Raw genomic sequence first — 24,003 nt, forward strand, 5'->3', positions numbered from 1 at the left:
CTTCAATAGGGATCACTCATAAATAAAAGCCTGTCTATAGAGTTCACTCTCAGCTGTTTAACCCATACTGTATATAAAGCTTGTTGTTCCCAACAAGGATTAATAGTGGCTTCATAGCTTGATGTTCCTTGAATCATGTTGGGGTGTCTCCTAAATGTGGGAGAAGGGAATGATGTATTTTCATCTCTCCCTCTCTCCATTTCAGGTGATGGTAACCAATGTCACATCACTTCTGAAGACTGTTAAAGCAGTAGAAGATGAAGCTACTCGAGGCACAAGAGCTCTCGAGGCCACGATTGAGTGCATCAAACAGGAACTCACGGTAAAGAATGGAATAATTGCACATGGCAGCTTTCTAAAGTACACTCTTAAAATCAAATCAGGCTTCACTGGAGGTGCCTCCAGGGATGTTTTGGCTGCTCTGTTGTGAATTAGAGGCGATATGGTCCCTACCCACAGCTCTCAACACACGATTGCATGTCACTTCAACCTATCCACTTCCACATGTCACCAGTCTCCCCTGTTAGGCTGTATTTCTCAGGTGTGAGATGTTACTGTCATGAAATACGCTTGGAGAAACTGGTTCTTCATTCCTCCAGACATGAAACTTTCACTGTAAATGTTATTTTCTGAGTCAAATGTTCACCTTTCATTGACCTTGGTTTGTAAACGTTTCTCCAGTGTCGAAGAGCAGCACTTTTGGCACTTGCAGTTTGAAACACATCTCCATTTTTTCCTTTTTTCATAAAGCCACATTACCAGGATAAATAACCTGATAACTGATATTTCATCTGAGCAGAAATTACATGTAGCACCGAATTAGATCTTAAACCAAGAGGGTTATTTCCTCCCCCCTTCACAGTACAGTTTTCTGACCCCCCTCTCCCCCCCCCCCCCCCCCCCAGCTGCTGCTTCAGATGATCCTTTTGTAAACCACTGGTGAGTGATGTAAATTAATACCTTTGTATGTTTGAGGAGGCTAAAATATCCTATCTTGCTTAGTAAAATAACCACTGCACATATGGAGAGAGACTGTACTGGAGAATACTGTGTTATGTAATTTGTGGACTTAGTGTTCAGTAGCGCTATTGACACAACCTTGTCTTCTTGAACATTCCCATTGTGGCAGTCCCTAAGAGCTCCCTCTGTTCTGGCTTGTTTTTCACTGAACATAAGAACGGCCATACTAGGTCAGACCAGTGGTTCATCTAGCCCAGTATCCTGTCTTCCAAGAGTGGCCAATGCCAGATGCTTCAGAGGGAATGAAACAACGGAGAAATTATTGAGTGATCCATTCCTTGTAATCCACTCCCAGCTTCTGGCAGTTAAAATTTTTCCTATATCCAGAGCATGGGGTTGTCCAGAGCATGGGGTTGTCCCTTGGTAATGAGTTCCACAGGTTGACTGTGCATTGTGTGAAGTAGTTCTTCCTTTTGCTTGTTTTAAACCTGCTGCCTATTAATTTCATGGGTGACCCCTGGTTCTTGTGTTATGTGAAGGGGTAAATACCACTGCCTTATTCACTTTCTCCACATGATTTATGATTTTATAGACTTCTATTCTAATATAACATTTTTGAGGTGGTGTGACCGGAACTGTGGACATAGCATGGATTTATATTATGATATTTTCTGTGTTATTATCTACAGGGCCAGCTTTAGGCCAATTCCACCAATTCCCCCGAATTGGGCCCAGTGGCAGGGCCGCCGGGGTGGGGACAAGTGGCCGAGAATCCCTTCCCTGGCTAGAGGCTCCTTTTTAATTTTTACTCACCCGGCAGCGCTCCGGGTCTTCGGCGGCACTTCAGCGGCGGGTCCTTCACTCACTCTGGGTCTTTGGCAGCCCTTCAGCAGCAGGTCCTTCAGTGCCACCAAAGACCCGGAGCAAGTGAAGGACAAACCGCCGAAGACTGAGTGCCGCTTGGTGAGTACAAGCCCCACATGTTTTTTTACGTGGGTTTTTTTTTCAGTCATCCCTGCTGGGGCCCTGTCAAAACTGTTCGAATCGGGCCCCGCACTTCCTAAAGCCGGCTCTGATTATCTATTCCTTTCCTAATGGTTCCTAACATTCTGTTAGCTTTTTTGACAGCTGCTGCACATTGAGTGGATTTTTTCAGAGAGCTGTCCACAGTGACTCCAAGATCTTTTTTTGAGTGGTAACAGCTAATTTAGAACCCCATCATTTTGCATGTTTTAGTTGGAATTATGTTTTCCAGCGTGCATTACTTTGCATTTATCAACATTGAATTTCATCTCCCATTTTGTTGCCCGGTCACCTAGTTTTGTGAGATCCCTTTGTAACTCTTCGTCGTCTGCTTTGGACTTAACTATCTTAAATAATTTTGTTCATCGGCAAATTTTTCCACCTCACTGTTTACCCCTTTTTCCAGCTCATTTATGGACATGTTGAACAGCACTGATCCCAGTACAGACCCCTAGGGGACACCACTGTTTACCTCTTTCCTTTTATTTATTGCTACCCTTTGTTTCTTGTGTTTAACCAGTTACTGATCCATGAGAGGACCTGATCCATGAGAGGACCTTCCCTCTTACCCCATGACTGCTTACTTTCCTTAAGAGCCTTTGATGTTCTGAAAGTCTAAGTACACTACATCCACTGGATCACCCTTGTCCCCATGTTTATTGACCTCCTCAAGAATTATAATAGATTGATGAGGCACGATTTCCCTTTACAAAAGCCATGTTGACTCTTCCCCAACAAATTGTGTTCCTTTACTTGTCTGGTAATTCTTTTCTTTACTATAGTTTCAACCAATTTGCCTGGTACTGAAGTTAGGCTTGCCGGCCTGTAATTGCCAGGATCGCCTCTGGAATCTTCTTTTAAAAATTGGAGTCACATTAGCTATCCTCCTGTCATCTGGTACTTAAGCTGATTTAGGTCATAGGTTACGTACCACAATTTCATATTTGAGTTCCTTCAGAACTCTTGGGTGAATACCATTTGGTCCTGATGACTTACTACTGTTTAATTTATCAATTTGTTCCAAAACCTCCTCTATTGAAAACCTCAGTCTGGGACAACTCCTCAGGTTTGTCACCTAAAAAGAATGGCTCAGGTGTAGAAATCTCCCTCACATGCTCTGCAGTGAAGACCAATGCAAAGAAGTCATTTAGCTTCTCCGGCGTGGCCTTGTCTTCCTCAAGTGCTCCAATTGATTGTTTGGCCGGCTTCCTCCTTTTGATGTATTTCATTTTTTATTTTATTTTATTTTATTTTATTATTTTATTTTGCTGTTAGTTTTTGTCTCCTTTGCTCGTTGCTCTTCAAATTCTTTTTTGGCCTGCTTAATTATACTTTCACACTTGACTTGCCAGATTTTATGTTCCTTTCTATTTTCCTCAGTAAGATTTTTAAAGGATGCCTTTTTGCCTCTAACCGATTTTTCTACTCTGTTGTTTAACCCTGGTGGCACTTTTTTTGGTCCTCTTACTATGTTTTTTTTTTTTTTTTTTTAATTGGGGTATACATTTAATTTGAGCCTCTATTGTGGTATTTTTAAAAAGTTTCTACAGCTTGCAGGTATTTCAGTCTTGTGACTGCACCTTTTAATTTCTGTTTTAACTAGCTTCCTTATTTTTGTGTGAAAAATGCAGATACTGACAAAGGAAGAATAATTACAGAATATATATATATTTTTTTAAATTAAATCCCCACATAAGCTGTGGCACAGTAAATGAACCGTCAAAATCCTTTGGATAAACTCTGCAATCTAAAACGTTTCAGATACTTAGTCTGTCAAGGAATTGTACTTTATCGTGTCAAGCAGAAATCATGTGGTGATTTCTTTTGAATACTTCTAATGTATTATTATACCCATGAGTCAATTGTTTTGTTTGATTGCTTGGGGGCAGTCTCAGGAGTGTCTATCTATTTATTAAAAATAAGATTAAATCCTGACCCCAATGAAGTCAATGGAGAAACTTCATCCAGGATTTTACCTAGTATGGGAATATTGTATATACGTGTGCACTGCTTTAACTGGCTTGATACAGGTTGAATTTGAGTACTGTTAAAAGATGTCTTTGTAACAGTTGGCATGGGCTTGTTCCTCAGTTTCTCCCCCACGCTAAGAGGGGGCGGAAGGGTGAAAGCCAAATAATGATAACCTGGATAAATGGGAGTGGCCCTTCCTAATGTATGTTCAGGCATTTAGATACTACAGCAATGGGCACACTAGAAAACCCTAGTAAGGAATAGATAATGCTGTCAGAGCAGCATTGCATAATGGTTGTGACTGGTAAAATTTGTCCAATTACTCCTGGGGGAATTCTGCACATGTGCAGGTTTCTTTGCTTCTCCGCAGAAAAATGACTTTCTGACCTGGAAGCAAAGGGAAGCTGCAAGAGCGGTCATGCACCGCTCCCCAGCAGCGTGTGTGCATTGTTTCGGGCACCCGGAGCAGCCAGCAGAGTGGTAAATCCCTACACTAAGCTTCTCCATACTTGGATACTGCTGGGCTGAGTCTGCCTGCCTACATCTAGTGTGCTTGGCACAGAGGGGCAGGGCCCGGGGTGTTTCTGGGACAGTCCTGGTCCTTACACTATGTCAGGGTCAGGGTCTGGTGCAACTTTACTGCTGAGTCCATCTCCGGGGGTGGGGAGGTGCAGGGTGATCTACCTCTGTGCAGTCAGTGGCCTGTGCTTCCCACTGCCATGCTGGAGCTTCCACATTTATTTATTGACAAATAAAATTTGCAGAATTTTAAAATATTGTGTGTAGAATTTTAAATTTTTTGGCACAGAATTTTAAATTTTTTGGTGCAAAATACCCTCAGGAGTAACCCAGTACAGTACCTGGGATATTCTATAAGGCTTAAGAATGGCAAGCTGATAAGGAATACAGCTGGAAAAAGGAGGCAAGTAGGAGCCAGGATAAGCTCTAACTGACTTACGTTAGCTATAATGTTTTAATACAGTTAATTACTTTCAACATTCATAGGAATGAGGTGTGGGGGTCAGGTAATTCAATGTCTTCCTCTTGATACAAGTTCCTCTACACAATTATATAGTTAGGTTTGTAACGGAGGATTAAGCATAGAAAAGAGACAGTGCTTCATTTTCTCTGTCCTTCCCCCTTTCATCCTTTACAGAAAAGATTTTTGAGCATTTTATTAATATATCCAGTTCAGTCCTTCTATGCTGCTTCTGGCTGAGGGGACAGCTGGTGTGGGCTCTAGTGGCGCAATGGGTTAGCGCACAGTACTTACAGAGCAGTGCTGCATGGAGTGATTTGGGGGGAGGGATAGCTCAGTGGTTTGAGCCTGCTAAACCCAGGGTTGTGAGTTTAATCTTTGAGGGGGCCATTTAGGAATCTGGGGCAAAAATCTGTCTGGGGATTGGTCCTGCTTTGAGCAAGGGGTTGGACTAGATAACCTCCTGAGGTCCCTTCCAACCCTGATATTCTATGATTCTATGACACATTAGAGCAGGGGTAGCCAACCTGTGGCTCCAGAGCCACATGCGTCTCTTCAGAAGTTACTATGCGGCTCCTTGTATAGGCACCGACTCCGGGGCTGGAGCATCAGGTGCCAACTTCCCAGTGTGCTGGGGGGTGCTCACTGCTCAACCTCTGGCTCTGCCACAGACCCTTCTTGCCCCCTTCCCGGAGCCTGCCATGCCCTCACTCCTACCCATCCTCCCCAGAGCCTCCTGTATGCCTCGACACAGCTGATCAGGAGGTGCGGAGAGGGAGTGAGAGGCGCTGATCGGTGGGGCTGACGGTGGGTGGGAGGCGCTGCGAGCGGGGGGGAGATAATGGGGGGCTGCTGATGTATTACTGTGGCTCTTTGGCAATGTCCATTGGTGGCTCCTGGCTCCTTCTCGGGCTCAGGTTGGCCACCCCTGCATTAGAGCATGGTTTATATGGGAGGAGGATCTGCATGCCTGTCCAATAGTCAGGATGGAAGAATATATGGATAGGACTAGTAGCTATTGGTTTCTGGCTGTCCTATAATACAGATAGTTTAAATGACAAATGTTGGGTGTCATCCATTTCAATGAATGGGTTAACTTTTTGTGCATACTTCCCACAGCTTAGTGTTTCTCTCTGCTCTGTGTAGATGTGCAAGTCTTATCAGAGCCAGACTCCTGACAAGCAGGAGTGATATTGCAGTACAGTACTCCAATTAAATTTCTGATTTCATGCCATTTGAAGGCTGCTTCCAATTGCTGTGTCCGTTTGAAGCTCCGTGTTATTGTGCTCTGACTCTTAAAGGGCAACTAGATCTCCTTTCTGCTTTAACTTCTAGGTATTTCAGTCGAAGGAGATTCCAGAAAAGACATCATCACCTGAAGAATCGATCCGGATGACGAAAGGAATCACCATGGCAACTGCCAAAGCTGTTGCAGCTGGGAACTCATGCAGACAGGAGGATGTGATTGCTACAGCGAATCTGAGCCGCAAAGCAGTAGCTGATATGCTAACAGCTTGTAAGGTAAAGATTAATTTCCTCTCCTAATTTTTTAGGTTTCTGTATCCTTAAATTTAGTTTGTGTTTGTCTTTACCTGAGAAGTTAATGATTGTGAGAATTATGAAGTCTGACTAACATCCAATACCAGAAAGAGGGGATTTCTATCCTATGTAAGAGAAATGTGGATTAATACACACTGGTTTATTTTTGGAGAGAGAGAATAGTTTTTTTTGATTGACACGAAACCTGCTTGAGGTTTTTGTTTCTTTTAAACTACAAGACAGACTCTGTACAAACAGTAGAGCATAAAAATAATGTAATGGTGACCTGATTTTAATATAGTTAGGAGTTCTCTAATGGAAAAAATGTACAAATGTATTGTCAATATTCCTTTGCTTTCTAAACAAACTAATTGGTCTGCTGAATTCCTACTGTGCTTTTAAAGAGTGTATGCCTTTTGTCTTGTACTAAATGCAATGCTCCTGTGAGCTGAACTTTTGGAATATTATATTTGAGACAGACAACTTTAAAGAAATAGGACTGTAAAATGTTTGCATGCATAGTTCAGGTAGTAATGCAAAATATACTCATGACCCACTTCTCTTCATGCTGAGGTAGGGCGGGATTATTCGTAATTAACAGGGGCAGGACCAGAAAGGGATTTTACAAAGTTGATTCTTTGATTCTTTGAAGTTTGAGCATTGAAATTAAGTGAAATTAAGACAACTCTTATTCCTAATCATCATTTAGGCATCTTTGCTCTTCAAGGTACAAATGACTATGAGAGAAGAATTAAAGCTTGGGCAATTTGGCAGGTGTGGAGTTCAAAATTTAGTTAAATCTTTCCCTGCGTAGGTCCCCAGATCACGTTTTAGCTCCATTATGACTGGATGTAAGGCTAGGACAGGGTTTAATTTTGTTTTTAAAATAATGATTCTGCATTTAAACATGATGCAGTGTGATTTTGAACATGATTTCTGTATATATTGTAAATTGAAATCCTTACGTCATTTTGACCTTGATGGTTCTTGTATGTATTTAGCAGAGTACATCTGTTCCTGAACACTTTGCTTACTTCAAGCTTTGATCTCATCTCCCCACCTCCCCCGCCCCCTGCTAAACACAGATACTGGAAAGTATAGCTATAGTTTACATTGGAACCCAGAAGTCACCACATCTTGTATCATCCAGTCTCGTATCATGCCTCTGTCAAAGTCCAGTACATGATGCTTCAAGGGAAGGTGAAAGCACTCTTGTGTGCAGTTGTGCAATGATATAGGATCAATTAACACTCTGAAGCATATTCGTTAAATATCCTTTGTAACTTTATATCCTGGCTAGTGTAGGAGCATATTCATATGGAGATCTATCTGCATTTCACTCTGCAGATTCTCTGGATTACAGTTCTTCCTATTTAAATTATATTTTCAGCCTAATATTCTGCATTTTAGTTGTATGTTTTTGTATACTTTCAAATTAATTGTTTCCTCTTGTTTTCACATTCACTCCTCTTATTGCTATAATTTAATTTGGTGCCTCTCCTGCTCTGGTTCATAGATGGCCAGAGGCCTGCAGAATAAACCATTTAGAGTCCAAGCAGTGGGGAACTGGGATGTTGATAAGGGGCTGAGTATCCATGAGAGAATTGCCTTTACAAAGCAATCTAAAGAATGAAAACAGTTGAGAACAATTTTACTTATCTAAAATGACAGATTGAAAAGCAGTCTACCTGAGAGCTTGTTGGGTATGGTAGTCATTCTTTGGGCTAGGGCCTACCAGGTTAACATGGTAGTAGTGGTAAATTGTTACCACTTGAGTAGCAAGTACTGATCCTTGAAGTCACCATTGTTATTGCTTGCAGATGACATTAATAATCTCTAGCTTGAAAGTCGGCTATGTGCCACAGAGCACCACCTTGAAAGCAGCAGAGTAGGAATAAGCTGGAAGGCAGCCTGAAGCTAAAACCAGAAATCGTATGGTTCAGAACAGTGAGGATAAAAGCTTGCCCTCTATTTAGCCCAGTGGATTTGGTTTTGGCCTTCTTATGTCCTTGGAGCTGGAAAGGATTATTAGGCAAGGAGAAACAAGTCTGAAAACACTGCAGAGAGGTGGAAAGTCTAGAAGACTAATCATAGGCATTATTTAAAACATGTGACCCAAAATTTGTCAAAACAGCTGTCAGTCTGAAGTGTGACAAGGTTGGTGAGGTAATATCTTCTAATGGATAGTCAAGGACCACTCTATCTTGAATGGTCCCTTTGAATATGCGCTAACTACTTATGCTAAACAATCTATTCCACCTTTCATTTAGCTGTGACTCTGGGAGTATCTTTCCCAGACCTAAAGAAGAACCCTGTGTGGCTTGAAAGCTTCTCTTGTTCATGGCTACAACTACGCTGCACAGTCTTAAGTTTGTTAAATAATTTAATTATGTGTACCACATCCCCTTAGCCAGAGCTATATCAATTAATGTTAGACAGCAATTTAAAATGTCTGGTGGAGAAGCTAGTACTTCTATTTTTGGCACGTATGCTACTGTGTTTTTATCCACTCATATACTTACTTTGGTAATAGATGGAATCAAGCTGTATGAAGGAGTATCAGATCTCTTGCAGAAAGTCGTCTTATCTCTTTTTCAACATATGAATGGTCATATTGGGTCAGACCAAAGGTCCATCTAGCCCAGTATCCTGTCTTCTGACAGTGGCCAATGCCAGGTGCCCCAGAGGGAATGAACAGAATAGGTAATCATCAAGTGTTTAATCCCCTGTCACCCAGTCCCACCTTCTGGCAAACAGACGCTAGGGACACCATCCCTGCCCATCGTGACTAATAGCCATTCATGGAGCTATCCTCCATGAATTTATCTAGTTCTTTTTTTGAACCTTGTTATAGTCTTGGCCTTCACAGCATCCTCTGGCAAGGAGTTCCACAGGTTGACTGTGCGTTGTGTGAAAAAATACTTTATTTTGTTTGTTTTAAACCTGCTGCCTACTAATTTCATTTGGTGACCCCTAGTTCTTGTGTTATGAGAAGGAGTAAATAACACTTCCTTATTTACTTTCTCCACACCAGTCATGATTTTATAGACCTCTATCATATCCCTCCTTAGTCATTCCTTTTCCAAGCTGAACTGTCCCAGTCTTATTAATCACTCCTCATATGGAAGCCATTCCATACTCCTAATCATTGTTGTTGCCCTTTTCTGAACTTTTTCCAATTCCAATATATCTTTGAGATGGGGCGACCACATCTGCACGCAGTATTCAAGATGTGGGTGTACCATGGATTTATATAGAGGCAATATGATATTTTCTGGGGTATTAAAAAAAATTCCACGATAAATCTGAATAGCCACTTCTTTTGTACTTTAAGATGGTGAATAGGGAGCACCTGACTTTCTTTGTTATACCATCAAGGCAGCATGACAACTGCAAAACTTGAACTTTTTGTGATATTTGGCAAAATAGGAGTTTCTCATCAAATACGCAGCAAATCAATCTTCTGAATATTTTGATAGGACTAATATTGTCAAATAATAAGCAAATAATGACACACATTATGGGTTACATGTACCACTAAATGGAATGAAACCCACTAAAATGCACGTGTGAACAAAATATAGCATGAATTGTTATATACAGTACACTTTGTGTTTCTCTAATGTCAAGAATATAAATGTACATTAAATTTCACTTCAACTTCCCTGAAGCAGAGGGGTTCAGCTCTGGGATATTTAAACAAGTCTACAGTAATTGTGCAATATGTAAATAATACACTGACCACTGGGGTTCTGTGGCCTGCAACATGCAGAAGGTCAGACTAGATCATGATGGTCCATTGTGGCATTAAAGTCTGTGAGTCTGTAAGTGAGCATTTGTCAATAGTTACCATTTGGAAAAAAAAATATTGGTTACAGTTCAATCTCAGGAACTGATCCTGTGGGTCCTATTAAACTTGATGGAGACACTTAACCAAAAGTACTCAAGATTGGATCAGACCCGAAGATAAAAACAGATTTCATCTTTATACCATGTGTGTAAAGTAATAACTCTGCATTAACTAATGGGAAATATTGATTTTTTTTATTTTATTACTGGTGACTCTTGTAGCAAAATTAGGATATGAGAACTATCTAGGGCAAAGAGATGGTATTAGTTATATAGTTGCAGTTAAAGATTGCACATCTTTTATCATATGAGGGGTATGTCAGTGCTTACAATGTTAGCATTGTACACATACTGCTAACCCATAATGCTAGAAGCACTTGAAGAGAGAATGAGGCATGATAGCAAAGAGGAACTGAGTGCGAAGAGGACAGGTACAATAGAAGTATCAAAAACCGGAGAGAAAAGAGATGAAAGAGCAGAGATGGGCTTGTGGACTGACAAGCAAGATGCTGGCCAGGATCTTGGGTTCAGTTGGCAGATTCAAAGCAGAATTTCTGTATCACCTTGAGAAAGTCCATATTTCTGTGCTACAGTTCCCCACCTGCACAACAAGGATAATAATGATCCTTTCTCCCATCCATTGTCTTGTTTGTGGACTGTGGTCTCAATCTCACTTGGGAAACCCTAGACACTTCTGTGATATAAAAATAATTAATAATAATGAAACACAGTGTGTCTTGAGAACATGTGTTGCCAATTGCAGCAGGGAAAACTGGAAGTAGAAATTCACAGGAGCAATAGAATCATAGAATATCAGGGTTGGAAGGGACCTCAGGAGGTCATCTAGTCCAACCCCCTGCTCAAAGCAGGACCAATTCCCAACTAAATCATCCCAGCCAGGGCTTTGTCAAGCCTGACCTTAAAAACCTCTAAGGAAGGAGATTCCACCACCTCCCTAGGTAACCCATTCCAGTGATTCACCACCCTCCTAGTGAAAAAGCGTTTCCTAATATCCAACCTAAAGCCCCCCAGCTGCAACTTGAGACCATTACTCCTTGTTCTGTCATCAGGTACCACTGAGAACAGTCTAGATCCATCCTCTTTGGAACCCCCTTTCAGGTAGTTGAAAGCAGCTATCAAATCCCCCCTCATTCTTCTCTTCTGCAGACTAAACAATCCCAGTTCCCACAGCCTCTCCTCATAAGTCATATGCTCCAGCCCCCTAATCATTTTTGTTGCCCTCCGCTGGACTCTTTCCAATTTTTCCACATCCTCCTTGTAGTGTGGGGCCCAAAACTGAACACAATAGTCCAGATGAGGCCTCACCAATGTCGAATAGAGGGGAATGATCACGTCCCTCGATCTGCTGGCAGTGCCCCTACTTATACAGCCCAAAATGCCGTTAGCCTTCTTGGCAACAAGGGCACACTGTCGACCCATATCCAGCTTCTCGTCCACTGTAACCCCTAGGTCCTTTTCTGCAGAACTGCTTCCTAGCCATTCGGTCCCTAGTCTGTAACAGTGCATGGGATTCTTCCGTCCTAAGTGCAGGACTCTGCACTTGTTCTTGTTGAACCTCATCAGGTTTCTTTTGGCCCAATCCTCTAGAGGATAACTAAGTCATCTGACCTGAGGAGAAAAACCAGAGTTGGGATACAATATTTTTGAAGCTTTGTCCCTTATTGTTTGTCGTTACTTTAGCATTCCCCAAGTGTCTGAAACAAACTTGCTAATCAGAGTTGGGAATGCAAGAGAACATCAAACCATAGGCAGAAGATTTGGGGAAATCCTTTAAAAACTAATCTAAGCCACTTCCTCCACTTACAGCAGAAAGAAATCCATCCTTCCAAACTATTCTACAAGGTGAACTGTGTGTCTTGGTGTAATACAATATGTCACACAGGAAGTAACTAAAAAAAATTTCTGAGTTAATAGTATTTCACAGATGAGGATATGAATTTATATAATCTGTCCAAGAAACTTTCTGAGGAAATTCAATTTAATTTATATTGCAGGAAAACCTTCTGATGTAAATGAATGAATAAGCTTTTTGTTAGTTTGCTGCTGGTTGACGAGTCTTTTAAATATGTATTCTTGATATAAGAACTAGGGCCTGATTCTATTCCCAGGGAAGTAAATAGTTTTTTTCATGGACTTCAGTGGGAGGCAGAATAGCCCTTAAAGATGTTGATATGTTCAGTGTTTCTTCCAAAAATATTGTATTGTCTCAGTCAATTGTATACGCTAAGGTTAATCAGAACACTTGGGCTTATCTCTGATAGAAGTTTGAAGAGATTCTTGGTATCTGAGTGTTTTTGTAGCTTCCGTCACTATATTATTGAAGTATGTACAAGGTAAATTAAATGTGTGGGGTGAAGTTGCTGTTGGACTTCAAGTAGTTTCTAGACCTTTCTAAATTGGTTAAGTCTTTCCAGTAGAATAATCACCCAGCCTTAAATATGACCAGAAAAAAAAAAAACCCTCCAAAAAACTACTGTTCTGTTTACAAAGTGGGGAGCCAACAGTGTAGTTAATGTAGGTTGTAGTGGTTGATGCTCAGCTGCTCTTCAGCTAGCCAGTAGAGGGAGCCCATTAACCAACTCAGACCATTAACCAACTGAGTCTAATGTGACATCATCAATTATGATGATAAGGAAAGAAAGAACTGATCAAAGTGTACAAACAACCAAATTAATTTTAGTCCCAATTGCAAATGCCAGAAGACAAAAAGAAATTGGTGGGAGCATATTTGCAAAAGTGGGCAGGTGAGTTCAATAAAACTGCCCGAAAATAAGCATTTTAAGGTGTATTTTTAAAAATTAATGCCAAGTTTAAACATGCTCCTAGTTGTACTTTCCAAATATCATTTTAGTAGTGGTGAATCTATGATGCAGAACTACTTTCAAATTTTTTATTTTGCCCTCCAAAAGATTCTACCGGTACAAGATGCTCTTTTACGGCTTGTGGTACATATTTAACCACATGAAATCTAATACTACACATGACAGGTAGTTGTTCCATTTAACCTCTATATCAAGCTCATGTCATTAATCAGCCCTTTGCTGCAGTATGTTTAAAAGGCAGGCATGCTTCTTTGCAATCTTCCGTTTTCCCATATACAGAATAATATTGGCCCTCAAAGCACTTTACAAAGAAGGTCACCATCATTATCTCCATTTTACAGAGCGGGAAAGTTATGCACAGATGTAACCTGCCCAAGGTCACCCAGCAGGCCAGTAGCAGAGCTGAGACTAGACCCTGGATCTCCTAAGCCAGGGGTTCTCAAACTGTGGGTCAGGACCCCAAAGTGAGTCATGACCCTGTTTTAATAGGGTTGCCAGAGCTGGTGTTAGACTTGATGGGGCTGAAGCCCGAGCCCCACCATCCAGGGTTGAAGCTGAAGCCCCATGGCTAAAGCTTTGGGTGGCGGAGCTCAGGCTTCGGGTTTAGCCCTGGGCTGCGGAGCTCAGCTTACAGGCCCCTTGCCTGGGGCTGAATCCCTTGGGCTTGGGCTTTGGCCCCCTGCCTGGGGTGGCGAGGCTCAGGCTTCATTCCCCACCTCCTGAGGTCGTGTAGTAATTTTAGTTGTCAGAAGGGGGTCGCGGTGCAACGAAGTTTGAGAACCGCTGTCCTAAGTTCAAGTACAGTGCGCTATCCACTCGGCTGCACTGTCTCTGATGTGGAGCCTTAAGTTGTGTTCACTTTTGGGGTCTGCACAGAATACTCTCATTTTAGATGGAATGTCTGAGGGTTTGTGGGGGAGGGGGGCGTTTTGAGGGGGGTTGTGGTTCTAAAATCTGTAACGCTGTATGTATTTGTGGATGGAGAAACTATTGCTCAGACCTCTTTCGTTTTCTTTCCTCTTCCAGTGTGTCAGTAGGAATATGAAGGCGCTATCTTCCTTCTTATTAGCATCACTGCTTGTACGAAACTGTAGTACACGTCCCCCACAAGCTACCAGCTCAGTCCATTGCCAGAATCTGTTACGGTTATACCTAAAAAAAGCAACCAACTTGCTGCCTTTCTCCTTTGGACCTTTGCTGAGTTGCCTGTTTTGTTTGGGCTGATGGCGGGATGTGTGTCTGATGCTGACCATGTCTAATGGAGAACGTTAAAAAATAGTGAGCTGTTGCATCCCTAGAGTGAAGAATATGATAACAGAAGGAAACTTCTTCGTAAATCCATTTTCACAGTTAGGGTGATCAGATAGCAACTGTGAAAAAACGGGACGGGGGTGGGGGGTAATAGGTGCCTGTATAAGAAAAAGTCCCAAAAAACGGAACTGTCCCTTTAAAAATAGTACATCTGGTCACCCTATTCACAGTTGAGGCTCTGCCGCTTTGGCAGGCCAGTTACGCTATACCTTTGCAACGGTGGTGACTTGCTGGCTTGGATGTTATTTACAAACAATGAGAAATTGCTTTTTTCTGGCCTTTTTATGCCATTTATATAGTTTCCATCCATATGTCTGCTCCTCTCCCTACCTCTACTTTGTAATTTTTGAGTGTTAATATTGCTTTGTCTCCATAGCAAGCTTCCTATCACCCAGACGTGAGTGAAGATGTTCGAGCGAGAGCACTGCGATTTGGAACAGAATGTACCCTGGGATACTTGGATCTCCTAGAACATGTCCTCCTGGTAAGAAGGAGCCTATAGGCATGTATTGAAGCTTTGCCAAGAACAAATAATCCCACTGAGCCCTTTTCATAATCATTGCCAAGGTTAACTTTTTATTAGCTTGCTGCAAGTTCCTGAACAAACGGTTAAAATAGCTCACCGCTTTCTAAAAAAAGAGAGAAGGGAAGCTGGAAGTGTTTGCATAGAGTTCTCTTCTGGAGCTTACTTTATCATGAGTCAGTGAAGGCATCACAGCATCTAAAAATGGGTCCCTTTAAAATCAAACATTGGTATTCTCCAGTGGGTCTCTCTCTTAACCTGATGTAGTAGAACACACACCAATCACCAGTGATGAGCTGCCAAAATCGTAACAACCGGTTCCCTCTTCACCCCACGAGGGAGTCATGGCCCAACCCCCGGGACTCCTGCCCCATCCAGCCCCCCGTGTTCCTTGATGCTGGGCAGGCGGGGACGTGGCCGAAGACCAGCCGGGGTGCATGGCCTTCCTCGCTCCCCCCCCTCCCCCACCCCACACACACCTTAGTTCCGTCTTCCTGTGCCTAAGCGGGAAGCCTGCTTGCTTCTCAGCCCTCCCAGGCTTCCCGCGCGAACAGCTGATTCGCAGGAAGCAGGGGGGGGAGAAGCAGGGAGGAGCATTCATGGGAGGAGGCAGAGCTAAGGTGAGCTGGGCCGCGGAGGGGAGTGCTTGTTAAATTTAAATGCCTTTTTAGAACCGGTTGTCCCACATGGGACAACCGGTTCTAAAAGGGCTTCTAAATTTAACAACCAGTTCCCGCGAACCAGCTCCAGCTCACCACTGCCAATCACCCAAACCACTGACATTGTGAACGCCCAAACCACTGACGTTGTGAAAATCACTAGGGGAGCACTAGGTTCACATGCTTTCCTGACCCTATCCTGAGGTAAGCAAAAGAAATGCTATCTGAGGCCATCCCCACAACCCCACCTAAAAGCTCCCCAACTCTCAGTTTTTTCACTTAAAGTCTTGTGACTAACTCAGTGCACTCTGAAGCTGTGAATACTGAACTGTGTATGCTTTTCTGCAATCTGAACGCTTATCTGGTAATATTGTAGCATTGTTTCAATGTGGGCATTTCACACGTATAGAAGCATGGGGTGTGTAAGAACAAAAGTTTAGTAAAATATCCAACTTTCTCAAGTTGACTTGCAGCTGCAGTCATCATGTGCGCAGCCTCTGAGAAGCTACTTTTTAGTGGCTGGTGTGTGACATAGGCCTTCTGGGTAGAAATACATTGCCAGGCAGAGATTTTAGTGTGTCTAGTTAAATTAAATTAAGGACTGTGTGTAGGAATACAGATAAAGTAAAAAATAGAGGTCCGATTATATTAACGCTTGTCACTAGCAAGGAAGATAGTATAAGAAAAATTAAACTGGTTAGATCTCATTACTGGAACTTGCCCAGCAGGGAAAAATTTGCATTTAGAAGTCTAGTGTATTTTTAGCACAGTTGTACTTGGGGAAATTTGTCATGTTTTATCCACTCTATTGAATATTGCAATATCTGCCTCAACATTATGCATCTTAACAGAGCAAAGACTAATCAGATTTTGCTTGATCCTACTCCTTCATCTTTTGGCTTTCACTTCTCCCATCTATTCCATTTTCTTAGCAGAGCCGCCTTTCTTACCTCTAGCAGCTTCACTTACAAGGCCTGAGTACACTGCGGAAATGTACCTGTAGACAAGCGCTTCGTTGCTCGCGGTACAAATTTGCTGGAGACCACTCTTTCACACACCAGTGCCCTTTTATTTCCCTGTATTTTCCCACCACCACGTATATACAGTTCAGTATCAGTCAGGTAGCCCCTTAGGGAACAGCTTGCTCTTACAGCTAGCTGGGAGCAACAGGCTCTCACTCCTCACTTTCCTGTCCCGCACCATTCCTTCCTGCTAGCTTTATAGGCCTTCCTCTCAGCAGGCTCACAGGTGATTGCTCTCAGGCTCCTTTAATGAGCCATACCCTGCCAGCTCCAGTCAGTTCCCCTTTATGGGAGCTATGCAAGCAGGTTCTGAGCTAACAGGGGCTGGTTCAGTGCCTCTTAGGCCAGCACCCTGTTACACACCCTCCCCCTTAAGATCGGCGCCCCTGGGCCACCTTTGGCCCCTCGGCCCTTCCGCCGTTCCCCCAAAGGAGGCTCTTTCGGGGAGCCCTCCCCACTCCCAGCTGGGTCCTTCCCAGCCAACACCCCAGATGGTTTCTCCATCCCTCTCCCACAGAAGGAGCATTTCTCCGGGAGTGGTGGCCCCACCATTTCTGCTTCCGCCCACAGGTCGTCACACCGATCGCAGTGTGGCAGGCCCCCTATCCCCAGCTTCCCCTGTGTGTCTGGCCGGGGTTTGGGGGTTGTTTTCACTTCTAGCGGGATCTCCCCCGCGTCAGTTTCCCCCGGCTCTCCTTGCGGCTCAGGGCTCTCCTTGCGGCTCAGGGCTCTCCTGCCCCTCCAATGGGGGGGGTCAGCACTCATCCCACTGCTGGGCGGGACCTTCCACTCCTCAGTTTCCCCCGTTCGTCCCAGTACATCTGGGGCTTCTTCTGCAGAGAGCAGGATCAGGGAGTGTTCCCCCATGCCCCTTCCTTCTCTGTGGGAGTCCAGACCGACCAGCTCCCCCATATATGCTTCCCGTGGGTCTCCCCACTCTGGGCTATGCTGTCTAGGAGTTTTTTCTTGGTTCCCAGGACGGGGCCCATCCTCCCGCCCTGGGGTTCACATTCTCTGGGGATCCAACCCCCCTCTTGGGGTACCCCGTTGTTTCGTGCCCAGTAGTGGGACCCAGTCCCAGCCTAACACTACTGGACACGGTAGTTTCTCCAGGACCCCTACCCACTTCCACCTGAAGCAACCCTTCACTTCCAGGGGTACCTGGGCTACCAGGCAGGACTTCCTGTCCCCATGTACATACCCGAGGGCCATCCTTTCCCCCGGAATGAGCCAATGTGGCTTAACCAGCGCCTTTCGCACCAGCATGCAACTCGAGGCGGTGTCGACCACAGCCATTTGGAGTCTCCGCCCCACTTTCACAGGCACAGTGAACACCCCCAGCCCCTGCTTCCATCTCGCCCATTCAGTCCAAGCACAAAAGTCCGCCCAGCCACATTCCATGTCCGGGCAGTCTTGTTTAACATGCTCCGGCTTCCCACACCGCCAGCACGTTAGGCGGGCGGGCCTCTCGGGTGCTCCTCGAGGCACCTCTTTTTTCTCCTTGCCTCTCCCGGGGAAGGAGTCCACGGGCTCCTGCCCCAGTTCCCTGTCTTTCCATTGCCGGTCCTCCTCCCGGGGTCCCTCAGCCTCTATATACTCCTTGGTTACCAGGACCGCCTCTTCGACGGTGCCTGGCTGGTGTCTCCTCACCCAGGTGCGCACTGTCTCCGGGAGGCTTTGCAAGAACTGCTCCAGTATTAGGGAGTCCATTATCTCCTCCATTGCACACGTGTCAGGCCTCAACCAGCGTGTGGCCCAGTCCCTTAACCTCTGGGTGAATGCCTGTGGTCACACAACAGACGTCCATTGGGCCGACCAGAGCTTCTGCCTGTACCTTTCCACTGATAAGCCTACTCGGTCCAAAATGGCTGCTCTCACGGCCTCATAGTTCTGGGCAGCCTCTTCCCCCAAAGCCATATAGGCCGCTTGCGCCTCGCCACTCAAATAAGGGGCTAGTCGGAAGGCCCAGGTTGTCCTGTCCCATCCGGCCCCCGCGGCTACCCTCTCGAAAGTTCCCAGGAAGGCGTCCGGGTCATCCGCCGGGCTCATTTTACAGAGTCCCCAGCCCAGTGGCCGGGTGTCCTCCCCTGCCCCAGGATTCACCAGCCATTGCAGGAGCTGCCCGTGGACATTGCTTTGCTCCCAGCTGAAATCCTGCAGGCTTTTCTGTTGCTCAGCCTGCCAGGCCAAAGCAGCCTGTCTTTCTGCTTGGTGTGCCTGCTGGGAAGTCTGCAGGGCTTGCTGGGAAGTCTGCAGGGCTTGCTGGGTCTGTTTCTGTTGCTCTACAAGCCATTTCAGGGTCTCCTCCATTGCCGGGCCACCAACCGTGCTCGTTGGCTTCAGTGGATCCCGGACAAGCCTCCACGTGTAGACAAGCGCTTCATTGCTCGCGGTACAAATTCGCTGGAGACCACTCTTTCACACACCAGTGCCCTTTTATTTCCCTGTATTTTCCCACCACCACGTATATACAGCTATATACAGTTCAGTATCAGTCAGGTAGCCCCTTAGGGAACAGCTTGCTCTTACAGCTAGCTGGGAGCAACAGGCCCTCACTCCTCACTTTCCTGTCCCCTGCCCTCCTGCTAGCTTTATAGGCCTTTCTCTCAGTAGGCTCACAGGTGATTGCTCTCAGGCTCCTTTAATGAGCCACACCCTGCCAGCTCCAGTCAGTTCCCCTTTATGGGAGCTATGCAAGCAGGTTCTGAGCTAACAGGAGCTGGTTCAGTGCCTCTTAGGCCAGCACCCTGTTACAGTACCCAAAAATGCCAGCTGACTCGAGCCATATATAGACTAGGTTTATGTTACAAGCCCATGCACACAAAGCCAAAATTAGCGAGCATAAAGTTTGTGTAGAAGTGAAGATGGATAAGATGATGTCACCATTTTAACGGCTTCCAGGAAGCTGGATAGAAATGGATACTCAAGTTCACAGTGTATTCTTTGTTAAAAGTTGGTTGCACCCTAGAACGTAAATAGAATTGCATTGGATGTTGCTTAGTAGCAAGTACAGAAGGATCACTGCATCAGTCATTTTCCCGTGAGGATACCCAGCTTAGCTCTACCCAGTACATTAACCCCTACCTTGGGGCAGTTCCTCCAAAATTCTAACTGGTTGGAGCTGTAGCATAGAACAGGATCCGACAGCCTGCACAGGTTTTTTTAATTGAACAATTTTCTTGACATAGAATAATAGTTAGCAAGTTTGAACACAGTTATTCAGAAGGTGATGGCAAGGCAACTTTCAAGTCAGCTAGAGTCCACACATTTCTTAATGTCTCTGTCTGGTTTAGTATGCTGAGCTGGTGCATTAGTTTATGATCTCACAGCAACAAGATTGGTTGGCATCAGACCTTTCAGCTGATTCATCTTATTGACTGCAGTTGATACGAGTGCTAACAATGTCTTGTTGAGCCTGACTGCTATGGACAAGATTGCTTGAGTGGGTCTGTTGACATTCAGAGAGACCGGAGAGCGTGAAGTTTGGCAGTCAGAGCCCTTCAAAATACCTAAAAGTTTAAGGTTTAGTAAGCGCAATAACCAGGAATCCACATGCCAAAAAGTCACTCTGTGCTGGGACTAAGAAGTGTAAAGTGCATGTTACCGACTTGAGTGCTCACATACAAGCAATACGGCTTTGACATTCTTGTGGATTATCAAATTATCTAGGGCAGTGTTTCCCAAACTTGGGACGCCGCTTGTGTAGGGAAAGCCCCTGGCGGGCTGGGCCGGTTTGTTTACCTGCCGTGTCCGCAGGTCTGGCCGATCATGGCTTCCACTGGCCACAGTTCACTGCTCCAGGCCAATGGGAGCTGCTGGAAGTGGCGCAGGCTGAGGGACATACCTTCAGATGGCCCTTGCAAGTCAGGGTTGAGGCACACCGGCAGATCAGTGTGTGAGAAGCTTTTGCTCTATGTCCATTCTGTATCTGTGCTTTGGGTAAATACAGGACTTCAGCCTCCAGCTCCTGTCATGAATTCTAAATACACTTACAGAAAGGTAACTGGAAAACCTCCAAGTTCGTGCACTTACACCCACTCATTTAATTACCACTTTGTTGCCATTGTCAAGGGTAGTACTGATGTTACAAATTGTTTCTACATCAGAAAACATGGTGCTTTGCTGCAGTCATGATCAGACTGTGTGTATTTTTGGAAATTTCAGCTGTGTGGGAAGGTTAGCTCTGAAAGGCACAATAGTGCTGTCTGCTGGGTTGAAGGTGTCTCAGACAGTGCCCTGGTTATAGCCCTCATTGTTGCAAAAGATATTCATTTTGTTAATATGGCAGCAGATTGCTTGGCTATTGAGGATTCAGGTACTTATATTTACTATGGAAACAGGGCTCTTCAACCTTAAGCTCTGTGAAACTCAGGGATTCATGTACAGTTAAAAACCTACCACCTGGGTTTCTCTAGCATCTTCTGGCACAGTAATGAATGAGGAAATGCGCCATCAATTTCTACATTTGCGTGTTGGTCCTTTTACTGCAGAGTTCACCAGCACTGGAGGAACGGAGAGCTTGGAAGGAAAGCAGAATTCTTCTAGAATTATTGAAAACTATATTTGAAATTTCTGCTATCTTTTGGCATTGACAGGGAAGAATTGTTCTGTCAAACTTCACTAGTGCTTGTGAATGACACTAAGTTTTAAAACGACTCCATCAACATGGGGATGCCCAAAATTAAAGCCACATAATTCTTACTGTCTGGGGACCACTCCTCATCTCCCTCAAAAATTAACTTGATTGCAACACCTAAAAGTGTACTAGGCACTTTACAGATGATAAAGAAAACATGGTCTTTGACCCCCAAAGAACTTACAATCTGTTGACAGATTTTTTTATTTTTTTATTTATTTATTTATTTTTGGTTCAATACACTATCTAGGACAGTGGTTTTCAACCTGTGGTTCTCGGACCCCCAGGGGTCCACATGCTATGTCTAAGGGGTCTATGAAAGGTTGCCGTTACCATAGAATAGTGTGTTTCAACCAGTGGTCCATGAACCCTGGGGGTCCTCAGGCTATGTCTAAGATTTCCAAAGGGGTCCGCACCTCCATTCAAAACTTTTTAGAGGTTTGTAAATTAAAAAAGGTTGAAAACCGTTGACCTAGGAGGGGTCAGATCTGACCATTCAATTATAATTCTGTTTGCTAATAAGGAATTAAAATGTATACTGTGAATCTTGCGTTATTTCAGGTACAGCAGTATTCTTTATATGAACATACAAGCCTGGTGTGATTTGAAAAGCGCACACATATTCCATATTTGCACTATATCAGTGACATAATTTGAGCTATGAGGAGACCTCTAGTTTCAACTCTTATCCTTTTTAAATGTGAAAGAAAAAGAAAGATCACCCTGAGCGGACAGATAGATATTCAGAGCCCATATGCTATATCTGTGGCACTGAACCCTTATTTCCACAAGCAAATCTTTTGTTCATTCTTCCATCCTGTTAAGTCAAGTTGAATTCCAGAGAGCAGTACTAAGCAAAAGTGACTATCGAATTCTTCCTCTCAATCCCATCTAAAAAGTTCATGTATTCTTTACTGCAAAATTATTCCCCTATTTCTCATGTTGCTAGTGCTGGAATAAATGAAATAATGAATTCTTTCCTCAGTAAGATATTCTTTTTCGCCCACTTGTAACTTCTGCCAGCCATTAAAGCAAAGATTAGTGTTGGATTCCTAAACCTTGCTTTCTGATACAACGGCCGCTTTTCTGTTGTTGCTTTTCTGTTCCCTTTTGTATCTGCCTGCTCTGCTACTGAGCTACTTTGAGGTATCTAATTAAGAGATTATGAAGAATATTAGAAGGAGCAAAAGAGAGTAGAGGTGGGGAATGAATCTCAATTTATAACAAGGATAGTTGGAAGAAACAGTGGCAATGGTGGTAGTGTAAAACATGTAGTTTTGTACCCTGTTTAACCGTGTAGTTTACATTTGTCCCCAAAATGAAAATGCAACATGAAGCACTTGGCTTGCATTTTAATTTGGTTAAATGTTCTTCATTAATAGATTGACACATGAGATCATCTGTCAAATATTGAGTACTTCCAGAAACAACCCTGTGGAATACTTTCACAATGATAGGCAGCTTTGCTTTCCTAGCATGGGCTAGATGCCTTATACAATCTCACAACCAGTCTGCTTGGGGTCTTTATTTTAGTTTTGCTTCTGAGTTGTGGGCATTTTTGCATTTTTCTGTATACTCAGGGTTTTGTTTTTTTTCCCTTAGAGTAGCATTAGGACTTCATCTAATTCATTGGGAACTTGCAGTGAAAAATTAGCCTCCAATTGCTAATTAATTTTTATCTTTTTATAGATTCTTCAGAAGCCAACTCCAGAACTGAAGCATCCGTTGGCTGCCTTCTCAAAGCGGGTTGCTGGTGCTGTGACAGAGCTTATTCAGACAGCAGAAGCAATGAAAGGTGGGTCTGACAACCCACTTAGTTAATACACAGAGTGGTTCCAGAAATGACAAGAGACATTAAATATTTACCTAGATGTTAATTTTCATAGTTAGTTTTTGATATTTAAAAACTTTGTAATTCCCTGGCCCACCTCCACTTGCCCTGGTACAACTTAATTGCACAAAAATGTTATAATTGGCTGCTCTCCCCCAGCAATGGATTTGATATGGGTCACCAGCCCCATTCTCCACAGCAAGAGAACCTGTACAATAGTTTTTAAGTATAGTTTGCACTAGGGCTGTCGATTAATTGCAGGTAACTCACGCAATTAACTCAAAAAAAAAGAATTGATTAAAAAAATTAATCGCGATTAATCGCACAGTTAAACAATAGAATACCAATTGAAATTTATGAAATATTTTGGATATTTTTCTACATTTTCAAATATATTGATTTCTATTACAACACACAATACAAAGTGTACAGTGCTCGCTTTATAGTATTATTTTTATTACTAATATTTGCACTGTAAAAATGATAAAAGATATAGTATTTTTCAATTCACCTCATACAAGTACTGTAGTGCAATCTCTTTATCATGAAAGTGTAACTTACAAATGTAGATTATTTTTTTTTGGTTACATAACTGCACTCAAAAAGAAATCAGTATAAAACTTGAGCCTACAAGTCCACTCAGTCCTACTTTTGTTCAGCCAATCACTAAGACAAACAAGTCTGTTTACATTTACGGGAGATACTGCTGCCTGCTTCTTATTTACAATGTTACCTGAAAGTGAAAACAGGCATTTATGAAGTCAGTGTTTCAAGGTATTTACATGCCAGATATGCTAAACATTCGTATGCCCCTTCATTCTTTGGCCACCATTCCATGCTGATGATGCTTGTTAAAA

The 24,003-nt window shown here is 43.5% G+C and overlaps 1 protein-coding gene across 4 annotated transcripts in view; it reads left to right on the forward strand.

The window, feature by feature from the left end:
* The window catches only part of TLN2 (talin 2), a 382,138-nt gene that overhangs the window by 326,482 nt on the left and 31,653 nt on the right, over positions 1 to 24,003 (forward strand). For all 4 annotated transcript variants that reach the window (XM_054041883.1, XM_054041884.1, XM_054041885.1 and 1 more), the window contains 4 exons: positions 206 to 322; positions 6,269 to 6,454; positions 14,852 to 14,959; positions 23,005 to 23,110. In XM_054041883.1, coding sequence (XP_053897858.1) covers positions 206 to 322; positions 6,269 to 6,454; positions 14,852 to 14,959; positions 23,005 to 23,110 — 517 coding nt within the window. The remainder of the gene's footprint in view (positions 1 to 205; positions 323 to 6,268; positions 6,455 to 14,851; positions 14,960 to 23,004; positions 23,111 to 24,003) is intronic.

This window comes from Malaclemys terrapin, chromosome 10, assembly GCF_027887155.1.
Source record: "Malaclemys terrapin pileata isolate rMalTer1 chromosome 10, rMalTer1.hap1, whole genome shotgun sequence".
NCBI classification, from domain to species: Eukaryota; Metazoa; Chordata; order Testudines; family Emydidae; genus Malaclemys; species Malaclemys terrapin.